Source organism: Crassostrea angulata, chromosome 5 (genome assembly GCF_025612915.1).
Source record: "Crassostrea angulata isolate pt1a10 chromosome 5, ASM2561291v2, whole genome shotgun sequence".
In the NCBI taxonomy this organism is placed as follows: domain Eukaryota; kingdom Metazoa; phylum Mollusca; class Bivalvia; order Ostreida; family Ostreidae; genus Magallana; species Magallana angulata.
The window spans coordinates 26,736,308-26,757,656 of NC_069115.1; the positions used below are offsets into that span (position 1 = coordinate 26,736,308).

Consider the following 21,349-nt stretch of genomic DNA (forward strand, 5'->3'; position numbering starts at 1 on the left):
TAAATATAAATAAGGTAACCCCGCTGGCGCCTCAATTTTACGTCATTTGAAGTTAAGGGCTTTATAGTACAAAATTGAAACGTAGTGTTATCACAGGCAAAGACACTGGAAAATGTAAATAAAAAGAAAATTATGTTATACATGTATATATGTGCCATTTGTTTATTTTTTTTGACAAAGATATGATGTGAAATTTTCAAGAAATATCCGTTTTCTTTTATTTCTAAATGATGACATTTGATAACATTTCGCAGACTTTTTTAATTGTTAGCAAATTTTCAGAAAATCTAATATCAATCACATAGAATTTATTAAAACGTATTTCCATTAATATTATGTAAAAACTCAACCACAAATTTCAATCATCACTACCTTCGAATCCGCGCCTTCACACACGTTTCAGCAAAAAAAATTGATTTTTAAAAGAAATATTTAAGATACTTTTCTTTAATTACGCGTATTTAAATATTCAAGCCCCACTTTGGTCCCACCTTACATCTAGGGATGATGATGTGAAAAAAATTAAACCTTACACTACCTGAGGATGCTTCCACATAAATAGCACCTCTTCTGAGCGAATGGATTTTGAAAAGAAGACGTTCAAAGATTTTCTCTGTACACTCCTATGTAAAAATCTACTCCTTCTCATATTGTGGCCCTATCTTGCCACCAGGGATCATGATTTAAAACTATTTTAATCTACTCTGTCTGAGGATGATTCCACACATGTTCAAGTTTCAGCCCTTCAGACCAGTTAATTTTTTTTAGAAGAGTTCAAAAAAATTTTCTATTGTAAAGTATATCTCTTTGAAAAAGGATGTTTCCTTCGTATTGACAAATTTGAATCCTTTTCACCTAAGAATGCTTAGTGCCAACTTTTGTTTAAATTGAATAAAGGACTCTGGAGGAGAAGATAAATTGTTAAAAGTTTAGAACGACGACGATGACAATGAACAACGGACAATTTTTTCACAATAGCATATTTCAGCCTATGGCTTAGGTGAGCTAAAATCAATGACGATACCATATTGTAATTAGGGAACCTAAATTTGTTCATTCACTTTATGCATTAAACACTGCTTTTTTCCCCTCTAAAATTCGATATTATGTGCAGGATTTACTCCGTTAGTTGATATAGAATTATGTTCTAAACATAAGAACTGTAAATAAATTCTCAAGTTTAACATTTTAGCATAAACTGTCTCAAAACTTCACATTTTAAACCAAGTCATTATTTTTCAACTAATCTTGGAGCTATGCATGCTATAACTTGCGTCAAATTTTGGATTACCGGCAAAATGCATGTGTTTGATTACAGTTATAAAAGTTATCTATATATTGTTAATTATAATGCTCAATTTGATCACGTAACAAAGATATTTATTTTCCTGCCAGGAAAGTAATGCCTCCTCATGAATATCAATCTATCATTTGATATCGACTTCTAATTTTAGATTATCATACAAAAATTGGGGGTCAACACCTTCATAATTGTTGTAGTTTCATGAAGGACAGGATTTAATTTTTTCAGTAAAGCTTTTTGTTCTGAATACGGAAAAAACAAAAAACAAGCATACAAGCATGTATGTAGTTCCCTTTAACAATGTCCTCGGTCAATCTGTTTTCACAAAGTGAAATCAACTCATTCATGACATTAAGTGAATTTGGAGGAGATATTCCTTAAAGTAAATATCTAGTTAGTAATTAGTTAATCAGTATAATGTAATGTGAGATATAAGATTTAAGTATACATTTGTATCGTTTTCGATGTTTAATTCAAGAAAAAAGACACATAAATGGAAGTAAATTAAAAGTACCAAATTGTCATAGTTCTCTCGGAAACAATAATATACAAACTTAATTTTATTTAAAGCGACAGGGAGAAAATGATGATTGTTAAAACTTGTCATACTTAAGCTTTAAAGGGGCATGGTCACGATTTTGGTCAAAAATTATTTTCCCGATTTTAATGTTTATAAGGCTTCAGTAAGGCATTTTTATTAAGCAACCAAAATTTAAGTGTCATTTGTTGAGTTATAAGCAAGTTACAGAGCTTTCAACTCTTTGCTATGTAAACGAAGCTTTTGTTTACATTTTGAACGTTGAAGTTAAAACTCCAGTTTAAGATCGAAAATGAATGTGGTAAACGTTAACATCTGTTTATTTATGCTTAAAATGAACAAGAAGACGGAAAATCAGCTAGAAAAAGAACTTTTACCGGTATATTGAGCTAATGTAAACAAAAACAGGGCACGAGCCTTGTTTACATGACAAATAATTGTGAGCCCTGTATCTTGCTTATAACTTCACTACTGACTCTCCAATTTCATTTGGTCATTGGAAATGCATTCCTAAAGCATTGTTATTAATAAAAACAGAAAAATAGAATTTGACTAAAATCGTGACTATTCCCTTTAAAGCTATGCACTCTATGGTTTGCGTCAATTTTAAATGACAGTGAAAACGCATGTGTTTGCTTACTTATAAAAGTTACCTTAATTCGATTTTTAATATGCTTAACAGTTGTTGATCTGAAATATATACATTATGAGTGTTATACGTTAGCCATTCACGATACCCCTATTTTTGCATGTTTTAATAAATTATACATACAAGAAGAATTTAGTCACTTACGATGCGGCGATATGGGTCTTGACTCGCTAGTATCATTTTCTTCATCTGTAGTGCTTTTGCGTGATCGAATGCATTGCATAATCACTAAAATATAAGGACAAACAATATTTTAAAAATTGATAGCGAAAATTCGGACTAAATTAAATTAAAACTATGAGTTTAAAACAATTCTTTGAAATATGAAATAGGTAAAGCTATTCGCAATTTATCATTTTCCAACCACTGAGTTTTTTTATTATTGCAAATGATTTTAAAATAAAGAAAACATCGCTATAGATCGACAATTTTCACAAAATTTTCAATAAATATAAAGAGGTCATACTAGCAATAAAAGTAGATCATTGACCTAGCTATTCAAAAGTGAAAAATAGCACCAAAGTAGCAGGGCTAAAATGTACAATGAGTATTTTTTCTTTCCTATCAGTTGAATATTTTAGCCCCCTGAGTAAACGTAATCCTTACCTTCTGGAGTTCTGGAGTTGCCTATGTTACCTGGTTTTGAAATTTTCCCCTGGCATGTGAGGACTAATAACAGTGATAGAATAAGTGAAAGGAGGGAAAGAACGATTATTATAGCAATTAAAGCAGCCGGCAACGTGCAGTCTGTCGACACATGAACTCTGAAACACAAATAAAGTAGAAAATTAAAACAAATGATGACATCTTTATTCAAAAGTTTGTGATCTTAATTGAATTAAGAACTAACTGTTTTTCTGTTGATGGCAATGATGTGCTGGTATTTCGCTTTCCGTAGCACCCTTGATCTTTAAATAATGAAATGAATCATTAGATATTTTTTTCTATTCAATTTAGTATATTAAAGTATAGTGTATTCAAAATAATTCAGTGTACTCAAAGATTCAAAATTATGATGAAGACTTCAAAGACATTAACTTACCGAACATAAATTATGAAATTAAACAGTGATTCATATTGTATGTTGTAAAGAATTTTAATAACTATTATGCAAATATTGAAAACCTACACATATATGCATCTGTAGAAATGTATCGTGTAGGGCAAGGGCCACCAGTTAAGTTTGTGCAGTCTCTATCAAAATCGTCGATAACTTTCATCTCCTCGGTGTTATAGATTGCACAGAATCCTATGAGTAGAAAAATTACAAATGACATAAAATATGCATTTCATCATTTCTTGATTTATCCTATATTTTTATATATATCTTTTCTATATTTCCCTTCTAAACTTTTTGATTTAAAATGAATATATAAACATTAATATTAAAAATCTAACTGTTTATGATAGTCTCTACAGAGCTTAAGATATCCTGAAATAAATATTTGCCACACTTACAACATACACGTGTGCATAGACTGCAATACACAGGTAAAATTACAACATATGTTTAACATATGTTTCGAGTAACATATGTTGAACATATGTTAAACATATGTTGAACATAAGTTGCAATTTTACCTGTATACAACAAAACTTCATTCCAGTTTTCTAGCTACCTGATATATACCAATTAGACGCACACACTTCTACTGTTTCATTTCTCCACTGATTTAATAGACAATGATAAACAGGTGATTTAGTCCCACATTTTGCTGACATGTGAGAACACTTTTTTCTGCTAGCCGCCTGATCCCATTCTGTCTTTGTTGTGGGACATTTAGATACCACTGACACTGTGGGAGCACTTACTGGACAGTAATCACACTTAATGAAAGAAAAAATATTAAACTATCAAAATATATACATATACAGACAAAATAACCTCGTAACATTAGCATGTATATTACTTGATTAACAATTTTCTTCCTTAGAATGTTACTGCAATACTTACATCGGAAAAGTTTAACACTATAGCAACGATGAGAGCGATTGCAGCTCGATGTTTCACTATACTAGTCATGTTGAAACAAAATTTTGAGTTTATACCTAAATTAGAAATAGAAAATAAAAAAATATCATTGTCTTTACCTAAATTGAACTGTTCATTGGATTTTTTCCTAGAAAATGGTCATTACATTAATTGTAAAGTATTGGAAAAAGAGGCCATGGAACAAGAAAAGTTAAAGTAGTCTCTAAAACGTTATAGAATTGATTTGGTAATTTCCAAAATTATCAAAACACGTTTTCACAATTTTGTCAAAACAAAATATTTTGTAATGGGATGTAAGGCCGCCATACCTATGCAACAAGATTGTTTATTAAATAACTACAGGTGTATCAGCAAATAATCACGGTAATAACCTTTTGTATCATGCGTGTCATTGTTTCTACACAATATTAACCTTTTGTGTTTCTCTATAGTGTATATTTGTTGCTTATAAAAGCTCAGGAATGTAAACAAAAAGTATGGTACATCAGTCACGTTCAAATGTCATATTTTATATTTTCCTCGCTAATACTTTCGTACATTATTGGTTAATTGCATAAAGTATAAACAGGCAGACGCAATATCACCAGATCAGGCATAATTATCATGATGGCTAATTTTTTGGTCAGATTTATACATGTACAACACAGTAAGTTTTGTTATTTTACTTTAAATTGTAGTCAAAATTTTACTACTTTTCGACAAAATAAACAGAATAGAAATGAATTGGCTGTTGTGAAACATAGAAGCAGTGCATAGCACTATAAGAGTTTTTGCTCAAAACATACATGCTTTAGTTGGTATTTAAAGTAAATTATTCTTGACAAATTGCAAATGTATGTGTCAGACTGGTGCCGAGTCCCTGTCAAGAGGACTGAGGACACAGGTTCGTCACGCAGTTCACCGAAGAACGCATAATGGCTTCCTTTGCAACATGTCTGGAGATAATCAAATATTATCATAACTGAGTATGTACTCCATTCTTATACTCATCTCACTGTCCCAAATGCTCAAATTCAAAAGTTTAATATAGATAAAGGTTATATTCTGAAAAACATTCATTTGAAGCACTGAGTATCACTTTTAGCATAACGTTCAAACTCAAGAAGCTTCAAGACCTCAGGGCCAAGCTAATATATGTCACTCCCTGACTTTAATGAGTGACGTAAATTCTCTAAATAATCACCGAGTTGTTCCGAAAATGTATGGTCAATCTAAAGAGAACAAAAAATCCGCGAAAAAATATTCCTTTTGATTTATCTTATGCCCTTGGATCTCCTCAGTGATTACTGAAGAGTTTGCATCAACTTCCGTTGCTTTCGATAAGTTTGGCGAGTATCTAGTACATTTCGGAACGATGTGTTTATTATGAGGAATACAGATGCAGTAAGACGAAAGGAATAAGTCGTTTGAACATTTTACAACCTAGATCTCGTCAGAAATCGTTGGAGAAATGAAAGAACTTGTTTAATTAAAACATAGCTCGAGGCGAGGACCCCCTATGAATCCAAGATGGCTAGTGTCGTCCCTTTACTTTTTTAAATGTACATTGAATACACTCTTTTAACATGATTGAAACGGGGGGTTAGTGAATTTATTTATTGCAATACACAGATATACACCTAAGGTTACCGATTTTAATCAATTTTTCTTAGGGAACAAATAATTAGGAACTTCACCATCCAACAACCAAGCTCCCGTGTGTATTATTATAACCAGCAAACTATGTTAGCGTAAAGAACAATGTCAGGTCCTTGTAAATTGCATGTAGCTTCCTCATTGACACTCGCTGAAAACCACCATTGATCATCTCATATACAGAACTGACATTTTTACCCAAAATGTATCTTTTTAAGGAAGCAACTTAATACCGTATATCAGGTTTTTGCTGCGTCATGTGTTTTCCGCGATTCTGAACTTAGAACGATATACATGTATAAAATTTACGCAAATCAAATTTTCACTATTTCAAAGTCATAGTGAAAATATAATTCAAGATTGTTTAAACCTGTGAACTAAGAGGGTAAAGTATCTAAATTGCCGCTCTTTATAATGAAAAATTCGCCGGGACAATTAAACCATTTACACGATTTTCTTAATGTTAATAGATTACTGATAATTATTTTCAGAGATGCAAACAGTCATAGATAAAAAGATAATGTACAGTTACATATACCAGTGGCTCAGGTATAATTAGACATTGGTTTAGACATCGCAAGAAAAGCAACCGTTTAATTAGCTTATTAAATAAACTACGAGGCTTACATACTTGTTATCTGGCGCTTGTCCTCCGATCCCGCAATTTCTACTTTAAACTTACTGATCATAGTTCATTGTACTTTTACATACCTGTTTACTTCATAAGAAAAAAGAGAACTGCATTTTAAGAACAAAACTTTGTATCAAATTTATGCTGATATATTTTTCGCGATTCGGAAATCGTCGCGAACAACGCGGAAATTAGATATACGCGAAAAAACCCTGATATACGGTATACCGGTTGTAATGAACTTTTACTCTGACGTCACAATTATTTCCTCCACGTCTGTTTTGATCACAAATTATATTATAACCCTAGACCTTATTTTGTTGGCAAATACATGTATTACCAACGTCTCCTGCCATTTTCCACTGTAAGCCGTGTATCCCGTTTAGACACATAACAACAGGGGTAGAAAGCAGCAGCCGACCACTAAGCCTTTGTTTAAAGCTACATTGTACTTAGTTTTCAAATATTCAAATTTTATTTATGGAAAAATAACGTTCCAGCTATCATGCCTCTTCAGTGATTTTTTTTATTTTCTTCTTGTCCATGCTTATACTTGAATTGATATTACTCAACACGTTAAAGCTATTTAAATAACGAAGTTTTATCTCCTTTTTTAAATATTGATTTTCTTGTCCTTTGCTATGGCGTATCTAAAACAAAAATGGATGTACACGGATAGTTAATTCATGCCGAGTAACGACACGTATAAATGTTGAACATGTATTTACAGTATCAATTTCTTACTGTAATGGAGACACAGAGCGGGGATAAGGCGAGAGTGATAGCCTAGTCCCCACTCAGTATCTCTTACCTAATAAGAAACAAGTAAAAACTTGTATGTATTATGACATGACCTTTCTGAAGACTTCATTAATTTAGAAAAATGACACACAAGCTACTGAGCTTCTTCAGTTTTTTCTAGGATAAATACTTTGATGTTTGAAGGCTACTTGAATCTATTCCATGGATAACGTTTTCTTTTTTATATAGAAATCTAAGCAATTTATAGAAATCACAGCATCTATTTGAAAAAAAAATGTGGATTGTAAGATTACAGTACGGTAAAAATCAGTCATTGTTCATTCATAAAATATTCTATCTTCTTACTGCTGAAACTGGTGATATCGCATTGAAAATATGTTGTAATTTTAATTTGGATGTTTTATTAACAAAAACGAAAGTAGAAATCTTATATTACGAATAGATAGATGTCAAATAATACTAAATAGATATATTCTACCACAAAATACATGCTTATGTAAAAATGAGTAAATCTAATTAAATTTGTTAATGAATATAATTGTCATTCTAAACATCATTAGGACTTTGAGTTTAACTTGTTTGTGCAAGTCATGTACATGTAGCTAGTGAATATTTATATCTGACACCTTGAAATTTTTAAGAAACAAAAAGGCCATATTTGTAAAAAGAGGCTCATTTCAAGACTTTTTTGGGTTTAGAGAATGCTTAATCCCAGTGTTTCCGTTAGCGGCATGTAAATTAGTCCAACTTTTGTCATTTTCCTTTTACATTTGATGTTGAAAAAAATCTTTAGGATGATACCAACTGTTTAAGATTTAGCGGGATGAGTTTCGGAAAAGCTTAATAACATTAAACATTAAGTTAATTATAAAATAATACTTACATTTCCTTCTTAGAAATAAATTTAACACAAACACCCCTAAGTTTCAGTTTCGGTTTCAGTTGACATGAATGACTGCACAGGTAGACCTAAGAATGCACACAAATATTGACCTTTAAATAGTATATTTGTTTAGTATTCTAAAGCAGTGCAATAATAAATTCCCACTGCCTTTTTAAAGAAGCATTAATAAAATTTATGAAATGTGCAATATTTGTAATAAATTGCATTTTTTAAAAAAAAATTAATTTTCGGTTCAATGTTGTATACATGTAGCAGCTATTCCCCCATAGTAGCTTTTCCTCGCAAAAATTTGTATATACAGTAGTCTCTCACCCCCCCCCCCCTCCCCGGGGGGCACTATATAGTGATCTTTCTCTCATAGTTAGGGTTCTACAATGTACCTCAAGTTTTTGTTTCAAATTTTAGAAAAAATGTACTTCGAAAGCTAAGCGAGATTAAAATTAAAGATTTATGAATCCATAGCTAGCATATTTTTGCATACATGTACATATCATGTATGATTTTTTTTAATTTCAAAAAAGTAAAACGTCTAATTGACTTTACTGAACATGAATTAGATAAGTAGATACATGATACATGTATCATGCATTTATTTACACCAATTTTCAAATTCTACTGTCAGTTGCAACAAAAACAGATTTTTCAATGTCGCATTCAAATACATTAAAAAAAATTGTTAAGGGCATACATCTTTCTTTGAACAACAAAATCGTGTTTTAGAAATGGCACTTTTACGTTCAATTAGTATCATTCCACTTAAAGTTTATATTAAACTTTTCTAGTGTCTTCAAAAATATAAGGCGTTGCTGCGTTGTTATGAAAAAGGGGTTTATTAAATTAATAATGCTGTTCACAAAGAAAAAAGTTGTCTTTTTATTTACATGCGTAAATATTTATTACCTGGGTTTCGCTAAGCTCTTTATTAGGTAAAAAAAGAATTGATTTATTTTGTTTACTTCTTCATTTACATGTATTTCATTTTCTGTATTAACTGGAATCTTGAAAGGTTATGTTCAAATCCTGTCAATTAATATGAATCCCCGTAATTTCAGAGTTGACACGCAATTTTTTTATCTACATTTTCGTCTAATAGCCAAAAAAGGGAATATAAAAAGTACAAAACCACCTAACAAAGGACATTTAGGATTTGAAAATGATGAGATACATAGAACATTGAATGAAAGTAACACTATGGTATATCTGCTTAATTAATAAAAGGTTCGTCAATGCCCCCATTACTAACTACTCAATATTTTGACCAGGCTAATTTCCAACAGAGAAACCAACTAAATGTTTTTTCTGGTTAGAAATGCTTACAAATTGGGTACACAATAAAACCTTGCATTTCTGAAATAATTTATTATTTTTTTAAAATATATATATATATGCCTACGTTATATTTTTACATTATAAATGGACCCCTTATGACTACAAATCGAAGCCAATTTATTTTTCCCTCACAATCCAATTAATTGCTGGCTAAATATTTAAACGTAGAATTTTTTTTATTGAAAATCATCAATATTGACAGTTTCAAATTCAAACTATGGCCTCTAGGGCAGGGTCAATGTATATAGCAATCTTTGACCCCACCCCATAGGTCAGTTAGTACATGTATCTTAGAAAAGAAGCAATACATTTATTAACCTCTCTAAAGAGTAATCAATGGCATCTTAGATATAGCAAATTATTACCTTGAACTGTCCGTCATAAACATGATCGGAATTCATAAAAAAGGGAAAATCTACTATTACTGATGTACAGTCGTTTTACCGGTAACAAACCAGCATGTGGTTTCGTCGTGAGATGGTCGTATCATCGACTGTTTTAGGATGATATTTAAAAAATGTGTTTGTTAGCTTCAGTTTGGTGGTAACAAATTCCTGAAATTATATCCGATAAAACACAAAGATTGCGATTTCATTACCCTCTCTATTTTTCTAGTTTCGTAGTCATTTTCAGTAACGAATCAAGCGTCCCCTATCGTCACTGATCCAATATTACAAATTATTATGCCTTCTGTCAGTTTGTCACTATATATTCAATACTCATCTATTTACGCATAGTATCAAAGGATTAATATAGCGTAAGCATACTATGCCGAAATAGAGCACGGCGAATATTTTCAACGATAATCTGTCAAGCGCCGACAGCGGGATTCGAACTCACGACGCTAATATCATTGATTCCAGCATGAAGCCCAACGCGTTACCGCTACGCTAAATTAGTCGTTATAATGAACACCGGTATTTAGGTATATAAAACGTAGATATATACGACTAACATCAAGCAATTAAAATTATTCATTTTTCCAAAAAAACTTCATTATTGACGGTAATTTTAAAGTTAAAGTTTCCTATAAGCTTTTGAACAAATTGATTGAACATTTTTCAAAGAAATTCTACATGAGAATCACAAAAACGCTTTTTTAAATGACGCTTGATAAAGAATGTTCAAGAAAAAAAATTCACTGAGATTTCGTCTGCTAAACATTTCGAGTTTTCTCGGTAAGGCCAAACGTCTCTCTATTTCTTGAAAAGAACATAAACCTTTGTTGACTTTTTATTGTACAACAACTTGTTGATTAAATAAACAATCAAATCAATTGATTACACGTAATTTGAAAAACAACAACAAACGCTTGCTTTTCCGGTGATTATTTTAAGGGACTTGTCAACACTCGAACGTCAGAGCTACTTATAGCAAAGCACGTCAGTATATTTAACAGTCGGCATAATAATAACAATAGTGTTGTGTTGTGCATGTACTATGCCTAAATAGTAGTCAGGGTTTGATACATAGTGCACTCGCCTCCGGCTCGTGCACCATGTATCAAACCCTGACTACTATTTAGGCATAGTACATGCACAACACAACACTATTATATAAGTGGTGGATCAAGACCATTACACGTGTAAACAGATAGCCATGCTATGACCTTGAATTGCTAGTATTACATAATGGTCACTATGATATTTATGTGTACCTAGATGCTGCGCACTGAATGGTGTAAATGATAATTGACAGAATGAACTCTGTGACTCTTGTAGCAATGCGTAGTGTTCCTAAATGATGTTATGAAAACAGGTGCATAATACGGGCATAATAATATCCAAATTGAGAGTTTAACAACAAGTGACATATTTGGCGATTCTGTGTCTGCAACGATAGCTCTAGTACTCTATATTGAGTCATTGTATTGTGTATTCTATATATTAACCTTTGTAACCTTTTATGCCATGTATGAATGAACGTATTATGAGTAAGTGATGCCTCATACTAGGTGGGGGACTCTGAGACCCAGGACTCGGAGACTCAAATCCTGCATCCAGACTCTTTGATTGGCAGTTTTGACGGTTTTGTTACTTTATTTAGAAATGAAATATTAATCTTAATTTTGAACACTAAATGTTCACTCATGATCGTCGTAAATGGGCTGAACTAGTCAGAACTGTCCATCATAAGTAAAATGTTATATATACCCATGTAAAATGATGTTGAACAGATTTAGATAGATACCGCTTATAGAGATGCTGAGACTCCTGATTTGGGCTGCTATTAGCTGATGTAGTTGTAACTACGATCACGCTTAATAAAACCGCTTGAGAAAGAAATACTGGACTTGTCATCACTAAGTTTGAGCTGACCCTCAATTGGATCCGGGAGACGGAAGGCTTACATGAACATTCTTGGTGCCAGTGACCAGGACTGAGCGAAGTTCAATACAGAGTAAGGTAAGAACCATTTCTATATGTCTCTTATAGCTATCTCGAAGTAAACAACTTTGTCTAAGCAACCAATATGGCGACAGGTGATGGGTTTGATAAAAAAGAATTTAAAAATCAAATGGAGCAATTAGAAAAACAATTCGCGGGGTTGGGTCAGAACAATGAAAATAAAGGGCAAGAAACAGGTCAAAAATCCCCAGAAAAATAGCAGATTAAACAAAATACTTTTGAAACATATCATGATGCTAGGCCGTATGAAACTCGTGAAACTCGACACCGAGTCCCAGATCAGGATGATGAAAAAGATTTTTTTATTGGTCAAGTTAAAGCGATAACAGCCGCACTCTCAGTGCCCCTATCTTCTGTGATAACTCCTTCTGAGGGAGATGCTCAAAAATTTAAACAGTGGATAAAGGAAGTTGAAAAGTACAGTGTTATGTCTGGGAAACAAGGTCATGAGATCCCCATGCTTGCATACATAACGAGTAAGGGTTCAGTTGGGGATTATATTAAAAGGTATTTAGATGAAACAAATGCGTCTGAAGAAATCCCATCTTGGAACGATCTTAAGGAATCCCTTAAAAATAGATTTGCAGAAATAACAGATCCCCAACACACGTTAGCAGTAATGCGTAAGACTCGACAAAATTCAAATGAAAGTGTTCAGTTGTTCGCCGAGAGACTATTGCAAATCGCGGAAGACGCCTACAGTAATGACAGACTAAAAGATCCTTTGATACAACAACAGTTAGTAGATATCTTTTGTGACGGGTTGGCATTCGACTATCTCAGAATGAAAATTTTGCGAGAAAACCCTAAAGATTTAGAATCCGCAATTCAAATAGCAATGCGAGAACAAAATCTGAGACAGAGACTAGCGATAAGAGGGTCAAATATGACAGAAATTGTACAGAGTAATGACAACAGACGGACTCTTTCAAATTTTGATACTACTCTTCCCTCATTAAAAGATAGAGCAGATAATCTTACCTCAGTAGAAACAAGGCATGTAGAACCAATGGAAATTGACCATGCGCGTAATAGTAGGTGTTTTAAATGCAAACAGGCGGGTCATAGGGCTCGATTTTGTACTCAAAATAAACCCCAAGTCAGGTCCCGTCCTCAAATAAATAAACGACCCAGTCAAAACAAACCCGTCCATAATATAGAGCAGAAACCCCGTTCGCCTGTGGAATGTTGGAATTGTGGTAAAGTAGGTCATGTGCGTGCAGATTGTTGGGGCTCGCATATGTATCAAAGAACGCAGCAAAATCGGGGCAGACCATCAAATCGTCAAGGCCGAACATATAAATCTAGCGACCAAGTAAATAGGGGATCGTCTCAAAATTTCAAATCGCGCTCTTATTTTGACAAACAAAAACAGGAAAACTAAGACGTTCTTCCTTCGTTGAAGCCCGAAGAAAGAACTTTAAACAAAGACCTACATATGAAATTAATTTTACTTACAACCCCAGTAGCTGTTTATTAAAAGTAGGTAAAAATAAATTTAGAGCTTTGGTAGATACAGGTGCAGCCGTATCTCTAATTAGTAAGAAAATGTATGATAATCTATTTCCCCGCCCCAAGTTGTTTAATAATGACATCCCCTCTTTACAAGCAGCAAATGGCAATTCTTTAATTGCGATAGGGTATGTAAATATTTCCTTTAAGATTTCAGGGTTAACTTTAGACCACAAACTTTATGTGACAAAGGGACTCAACCGAAACATGATTCTCGGTCGTGATTTGCTCAAGAAAAACAATGTTCGTTTATACTTTGATATTGGACTCATGCGTATTGATGGCAAAGTATACGCGGAACTTAAAGAAGATTTACACATCTCAGCTATTGTAAGAACTCCTAAGAAACTTATTATGAGACCAAACACGGTGACTGTATTCTATGGAAAAATAAATAACAATTTTCCTCTGGAGAAAAGTGACTTGGTTGAAGTGAACAGCATAGACAATAACTGCATTATGGAAGACCCAGGACTATATTTAAAAGACGCCGTTTGTAGAGTTCGGAAAGATAAGAAAGTCCCAATGATCTTCGTTAACCAAACTAACAAAAATTATAAAATTCCAAAAGGCTACATAGTAGGACGAATTACCGCATTAAAACAGAAGGAAATCTCAGAAATACAGACTACTCAAGACACAAAAGAAGAAATTGATGTACCTAAAAGATTTGAACACTCAATCAAAAGACTTGTGAGCAAAAACAATGATTTATTCGCAAAGAAAGACAGTGATCTTGGAGTGACTGATACTGTTAAAATGAAGATAGAAACTGGAGATCACCACCCAATAAAGAACAGACCCTACCGTGTACCCTTAAATAAAAGACAGATAATTGACAAGGCCATACTGGAAATGATGGACGCAAAGATTATTGAGAGATCACAATCGCCTTGGTCATTTCCCTTAGTAGTGGTGAAGAAAAAGGACGGATCAGACCGGATGTGCGTTGACTTTAGAAGCTTGAATAAGATAGTGAAACCCGTATCATTCCCGCTACCGTTGATTGATGACATCCTATGTTTACTAGGTAAGGCAAAATATTTCACTGCACTAGACTTAAAGAGTGGATATTGGCAAGTGAAATTAGAAGATTCAAGTCAAGAAAAAACGGCCTTTGCATGTCAAAAAGGACTATTCCAATTCAACCGGATGCCATTTGGGTTGAGTAATGCACCAGCAGTCTTTCAAGAGCTGATGAACATAGTTCTTCAAGGACAAGAGGAGTTTGCCATCGCATACCTGGATGACATTCTTATATTCTCAGAGACACCGGAAGATCATCTTCGGCATATTCAAGACGTTTTCAACCGCCTAAGGAAGCATGGACTTAAAATGAAGCTAAAGAAATGTAGTTTCTTCAAGGAACAGACAGAATATCTTGGTTTCATCATTGATGAACATGGCGTTACACCTGATCCAAAGAAAGTCGAAGCTATAAGAAAGTCACCAGCGCCCACTACAGTCCGAGAAGTTCGTGGCTTTATAGGTATGTGTAGTTATTACAGGAAATTTATACCGAACTTCTCTAAGATTGCAGAACCATTGATTGACTTAACCAGAAAATATGCAAGGTTCAAATGGACACCATGTTGCCAAAAAGCGTTTGACTTTATTAAAGAAAGTTTAACGGTAGTGCCTTTACTAGCATATCCAGATACTAATAAGCCGTACATCCTGTACACCGATGCCAGCGACAATTGTATTGGAGCGTGCCTTACTCAAAAGACAGATGAGGGAGAAGATAAGCCAATATATTACTTATCACACAAGCTGAGTAAAACTCAAGAAAAGTGGTCAACCATAGAAAAGGAGGCATTTGCAATCCATTACGCCCTTCAGAAGTTAGACCATTATTTACACGGTGCTCAGTTTACTATAAGAACAGACCAAACCGCTCAAGTATATCTTAGAATCTCCAATGCAAAATAAAAAAATTCAACTATGGGCATTAAGTATTGCAGGATATAACTGTAAGGTAGAGTACATAGAAGGAAGATTTAACTGCTGTGCAGATCTCTTATCCAGATTACCAACAGTCAACCTGGAGTGTGAAGAGGAAGAACAATCAGAGCATGATGAACCAGATGTTAAGGACAATTTCTTTGAAGTGAACGTACTTAACTCCAATGCCTTTTCGCCTAAGAGATTGGCCAGATGTGAAGTTAATCAACACGACGAATTGGTCAAACCCTTTATTGATCTACCAGATGATATCAACATCAAAGAAAGTCAACAACACGACGAGCAGATCAAGAAACTGAAGTATCGGTTAAATAAAGGAACAGCAACGGCAACCGAAGAAAAGAAGTTTCTGGAAATTGATGGTTTAATGTACTATCTTTCAGATGGAGACTCAGAAGGCCCAAAACTTCGCCTGTATGTACCACGTGAGTTAGAACTTTTAGTAGTGCAGCAGTATCATGACGGACTCGGACACATGGGAGTAGACAAAACATATGACGTAATCAGACAAAAGTACTACATACCAAATTTGTACAAAAGGTTATACTCTTATATAGAAGGATGTGTAGTATGCCAAACGAGGAGCAATAAGAAAAATCAACCTCCACTTCAAGAGACAGATATACCACCTTTTCCAATGGCTAAAGTAGGACTTGATCTATCAGGACCATATCCAACATCCTTGTCGGGAAACAAGTACATAGTTTCTTTTATTGACATTTACTCTGGTTGGCCAGAAGCTTTTCCCGTTCCTGATAAGTCAGCTGACAACATAGTACATCTTATCTTAGAAGAAATATATCCAAGATATTGGTGTCCTCTTCAAATCCTCACAGACAACGGAACAGAAAATGTGAATAAGAAAGTGGAAGAAACTTTAAAAGAATTGAATATCAACCATATCAAAACATCTTATTACAGCCCTCAAGGTAATGGTAAAGTAGAACGATTTCATAGAACTCTACATGACGTGATGGCTAAGAAAACAACAGACAACGCTCAAACATGGGATATTCATCTTAATCAGACGTTGGCAGCCATTCGTTTCCATCCTAACGATTCGTCAAAGTTTTCTCCATATTACCTTATGTACAACAGAGATGTCGTATTACCTCTGGATACGTTAATGAAACCTCGAAGGAGATATGCGGGAGAAGATCAACACAAGATCGCCCTACAAGAACAACATAAAGCTTTCCTGCTAGTACATCGTAATATGAGGGAAGCCAAGAAGAAACAGAAAGCTCAGGCCGATAAGAAAAGCAAAGATGAAAATTTTCAGGTAGGTGACCCTGTCTACCTTAAGAACAATAGGAGACAAAATAAGTTAGATAAAAAGTGGCTACCATATTATCGAATCATTGAGCAGAAAGGACCAGTTAGTTTCGTGGTGAGAGACCAGTTGACTGGATTAACCACCAAATGCCATGCACGACAATTAAGACTGGCAGATATTTCGCACTGGCCCCTTTCACAAACTACTGAAGATGGTGGAAGAACTCTAAGAAAAACTAACTATGTGGTGCCACCAGAAGAGGAATCGTCGTCGGAAAATGAAGACATGCAACCTTAACCATTGGAAAGAGCTATACAGTCCAAACAATGGGAAAGAGAAGGATCTTCAGACGAAGAGGATATTCCCCTAGCAGAACTTCAAAGACGTATACGAGCTAAGAAGATCATAGATGATCAGCAGTATAAACACGAGAACGATCAGACCGTAGATTCAGAATCGGATGAGACCCGTGAGTCAGAACAATGTGATGAAAATAGTGGTCAAGACTATGAAATACCCTTAGATAACCCAAATGTACCCTTAGATGAAAATATGGAAATAGATGAAATAGTTCCTAAAGTAGGTCTAGGCTTCAAACCAATCCCTAAACCGCGTAAATCAATCCCTAATCCCTGTAGAGAAAATAACAAACAAGAGTATGCGTTGGCTATTATGAAGGAACTAGCCAAAATAATAAACTAAATAAGTATTATTATTGTATATTGTAGATGTAAATAATCTTAAATAAGCTTAGCTTTGTATATATAGCACGCTTTTAAAAAGATATGACAGGATGACCCCCTGTGACATTAAAACATGTATTGAGATACGCCGACTAGCAAACGCGGACTCAGCACCTCGGTTATTTTTATGTATATGCGGAGTTTAAGAGATTTAACATATGCTCGAAATACTCGAAACAGCGACTAAGTAAAGAAACTGTAAGACTAATTTTTGTAAGTGAATTAAGATTATTGGTAAAAACAATCATATATTATAATCGACATCTTGAGTATGGGACAAGGTTGCTCGGATTTTCATGGTTTAATGTATTAAGACAAAAGATATTAAAATTTTCCCTATGAATGCACTAATGGCGGAATTGCCAGTAATTAATTTGCAACCCATGAGATCCTCGTCTTGGGTGGGAAGCCCATGGTTTTATGTATGTTTAACTTTGACAGTAACAATACTGATAGGACTTTGTATTAAGAAACGCAAAACTATTAAAAAGGTGGGGTGGTATATGCTTTGGTGGTTGCTGGACAGGTTGTCGAAAAAGGGGTAGTGACGGAGATAAGAAAGGTTCTTCCAAAGACACTGTATTTTGTTGTGTGAACCAAGAGAAATGGACCTCTAGTGACATTATTGAACTTGAACCTATCCCGCAAGACACTAGGATCCAAGAGAAACCCCGACGAAGCGGAAGAATCGCAACTAGCAAATTGACCAGTAACACGGGGACAATTTCGACTAAACTAGCACAACAATTTCTTGAAGAGGAGGAAAATGAAGACTATCCATGGACCAAATACTATCGACCGGACCCAGAGCTGGCATGTAAATACCTGGAAGAGAAGGCCGCGATGTCTACGCAACAGAGGAACGCAGGAGACGCTCCGCGAGAAGTCGCCTCGCCATCCGCGCCGACCCTCTATCCACGGGTGCCGATGATGGATGAATAATTAAGCAACAGCCGCGAAGAAGTTGTGTATTCCTTATGAAAGGATTGTGAAATTTAGCGAAAATCAAAAAATGTGAAATGTGTTAAAGTAGAAATGTGCGTTATCTTGTGCTAATGTAAATCTTGTATTTGTTGATTCACTCTGGAGAAATTCAGGAGGAAACCGATGGACTCCGAACTTATGACGCTAACCTCGCCCCTAGGAAGGAAGAGATATTTTTGTGAACTTATAAGCATGCACTGACTTTTTATATATATGTGACATCAAGCTTAACCATACTTAGTATTACTTTGATGATGAATTACGATTATATTCAACTATGGTTATTTCATCTTGGTCATTATTATCATACTTTATTCATTATTGTTTTCATGGTCGTAATGCGATATAATCAAACAACTATATATGATTTTATGAACATGTATACATCCTGGTTATAGATTTGTTTTTATAGATGAATGAGGTTCCAAGCCGGAGGTGGAAACATGTCACTTGTTACTATCTCTTAACATAGATGTTCTGACTGGTATGTCACTAGGAAGTTCGTCTGATCAAGGGTAGATCAAGGACGCTTTCCTATTCCGGGCGCCAGGCATGAGAAATCTCCCTTCGGGATATTTCTTTTGTTTGGGGGACGTATGTAAACAGATAGCCATGCTATGACCTTGAATTGCTAGTATTACATAATGGTCACTATGATATTTATGTGTACCTAGATGCTGCGCACTGAATGGTGTTAATGATAATTGACAGAATGAACTCTGTGACTATTGTAGCAATGCGTAGTGTTCCTAAATGATGTTATGAAAACAGGTGCATAATACGGGCATAATAATATCCAAATTGAGAGTTTAACAACAAGTGACATATTTGGCGATTCTGTGTCTGCAACGATAGCTCTAGTACTCTATATTGAGTCATTGTATTGTGTATTCTACATATTAACCTTTGTAACCTTTTATGCCATGTATGAATGAACGTATTATGAGTAAGTGATGCCTCATACTAGGTGGGGGACTCTGAGACCCAGGACTCGGAGACTCAAATCCTGCATCCAGACTCTTTGATTGGCAGTTTTGACGGTTTTGTTACTTTATTTAGAAATGAAATATTAATCTTAATTTTGAACACTAAATGTTCACTCATGATCGTCGTAAATGGGCTGAACTAGTCAGAACTGTCCATCATAAGTAAAATGTTATATATACCCATGTAAAATGATGTTGAACAGATTTAGATAGATACCGCTTATAGAGATGCTGAGACTCCTGATTTGGGCTGCTATTAGCTGATGTAGTTGTAACTATACGATCACGCTTAATAAAACCGCTTGAGAAAGAAATACTGGACTTGTCATCACTAAGTTTGAGCTGACCCTCAATTGGATCCGGGAGACGGAAGGCTTACACACGGAAGCGGGGTATGAACTTCACCAAAAAGAAATTTATATGGGATTATGTTGTTTGATAAAAATATATGAATTATGGAAATGTTATTATTTACAGTTTACTGTTAAATCATTTCACTCCATCATAAAAACTAATTATAAATTGAATGATATTAATTTCCAAATATGCTTTAATTAATACATTATAAAATATAAAATGCAAAAAGACATGTTTATGCAGTTGGCATTCAGTGTAAATTAGAATTAATTGATTAACATTGTCACGGATAAGTTTGTTTGTGTCGTTCTTTTTTGAATGAGAAAAGAACTACACAAACAAAACTATGCGTGACAATGTTAATCAATTTAATTCTAATTTACACTGAATGCTAATTGCGTCTTTTTCTTTCATTTGATTTACAGCTGATTTCAATGTATCCTTTACAAATTGAACCATACATGTACATGGTGAACATGTAATAAAATATCTCATGGAGACCGCACCACCGCCTTTCTCTTGTACCTGACCTGAGACCATTGGGGGGGGGGGGGGGGGGCTAGGGCATGGCAATCCAATACACTACGGCCAACGCGGATCCCGTATTTTCCCGCGACACCGTGATGGTGTTTTAATCCTTTCACTGGTTCACTGAAAATGACACCCCTTTTCCATAAAAAGGCGAAAAACCCCACTAAATCCTAATCAAACCTAAATCAAATATCTTTTGTGGTCTGTATACATGTCATGCAAATCATTGGACATGGTATCCATACAAGACATGTACTTGGGTCATGGGGATAGAAAACCCACTTTCAACTGTGTAGTGTGTGGCAGGATTCGTCATGGGTTTATTTTACTTTGTATGTGTGGTGACCTTTTTAAAAGGGGCATTTCCAGTGACCTCCTGTTCATGCGTCTGAAATTTAAATAGATATGGCACAAGGCACGTTTAATAAATAAAACACAACTCTTCAGCTTCTTGTAAACATCACACCCAGAAAATTCTCCCTTATTATCATATCCATCAGGATCTATTTTTTCATATTTCTAACTTACAGGCGTTGAAATTGTGGAGTTGTAGGTATCAAAGGCAAACTGAACACATTACCTTGCATCTCACCTGAGTTTGAGTTTTCTGGCAAATTGATCTTACAAAATGTAACTGGAGAGTTTTAATGATGTTACAAAGACAGCATCTTTATTAAGTGGAAAATTCTCTGCTCCTTTGAAACTGCCTACAATGATACTGGGTTTGTAACACTTAATGTGTTTCAAAAAGCATAACAGCAAAATTCCTCTCGGTTATTGTTTTGTGTATTATCTCTAATTGCTAAGTACCGTTGCATTTTTAAAGGACAAAATAGACCTTTG

The 21,349-nt window shown here is 34.5% G+C and overlaps 1 protein-coding gene across 1 annotated transcript; it reads right to left on the minus strand.

The window, feature by feature from the left end:
• Nucleotides 1-2,992: 2,992 nt before the first annotated feature.
• LOC128186230 (uncharacterized) lies at nucleotides 2,993-8,485 on the minus strand. Its single transcript, XM_052856010.1, has 6 exons — nucleotides 8,395-8,485; nucleotides 4,445-4,539; nucleotides 4,110-4,317; nucleotides 3,620-3,739; nucleotides 3,341-3,398; nucleotides 2,993-3,254 (listed from the first exon to the last, which is right to left on the minus strand). The coding sequence occupies exons 2-6, from the start codon at nucleotides 4,511-4,513 to the stop codon at nucleotides 3,068-3,070; spliced, it is 642 nt and encodes a 213-aa protein (XP_052711970.1). The 5' UTR covers nucleotides 4,514-4,539; nucleotides 8,395-8,485; the 3' UTR covers nucleotides 2,993-3,067.
• Nucleotides 8,486-21,349: the final 12,864 nt, after the last annotated feature.

What these genes read in the sequence shown, in the direction of transcription:
- LOC128186230 (XM_052856010.1), bottom strand. Translation starts at nt 4,513, where the DNA reads ATGACTAGTATAGTGAAACATCGAGCTGCAATCGCTCTCATCGTTGCT. An exon ending in GTCTAATTGGTATATATCAG is followed by an intron (nt 3,740 to 4,109) that starts GTAGCTAGAAAA and finishes TTCTACTCATAG; the next exon opens with GATTCTGTGCAATCTATAAC. An exon ending in TTGCCATCAACAGAAAAACA is followed by an intron (nt 3,255 to 3,340) that starts GTTAGTTCTTAA and finishes TTTGTGTTTCAG; the next exon opens with AGTTCATGTGTCGACAGACT.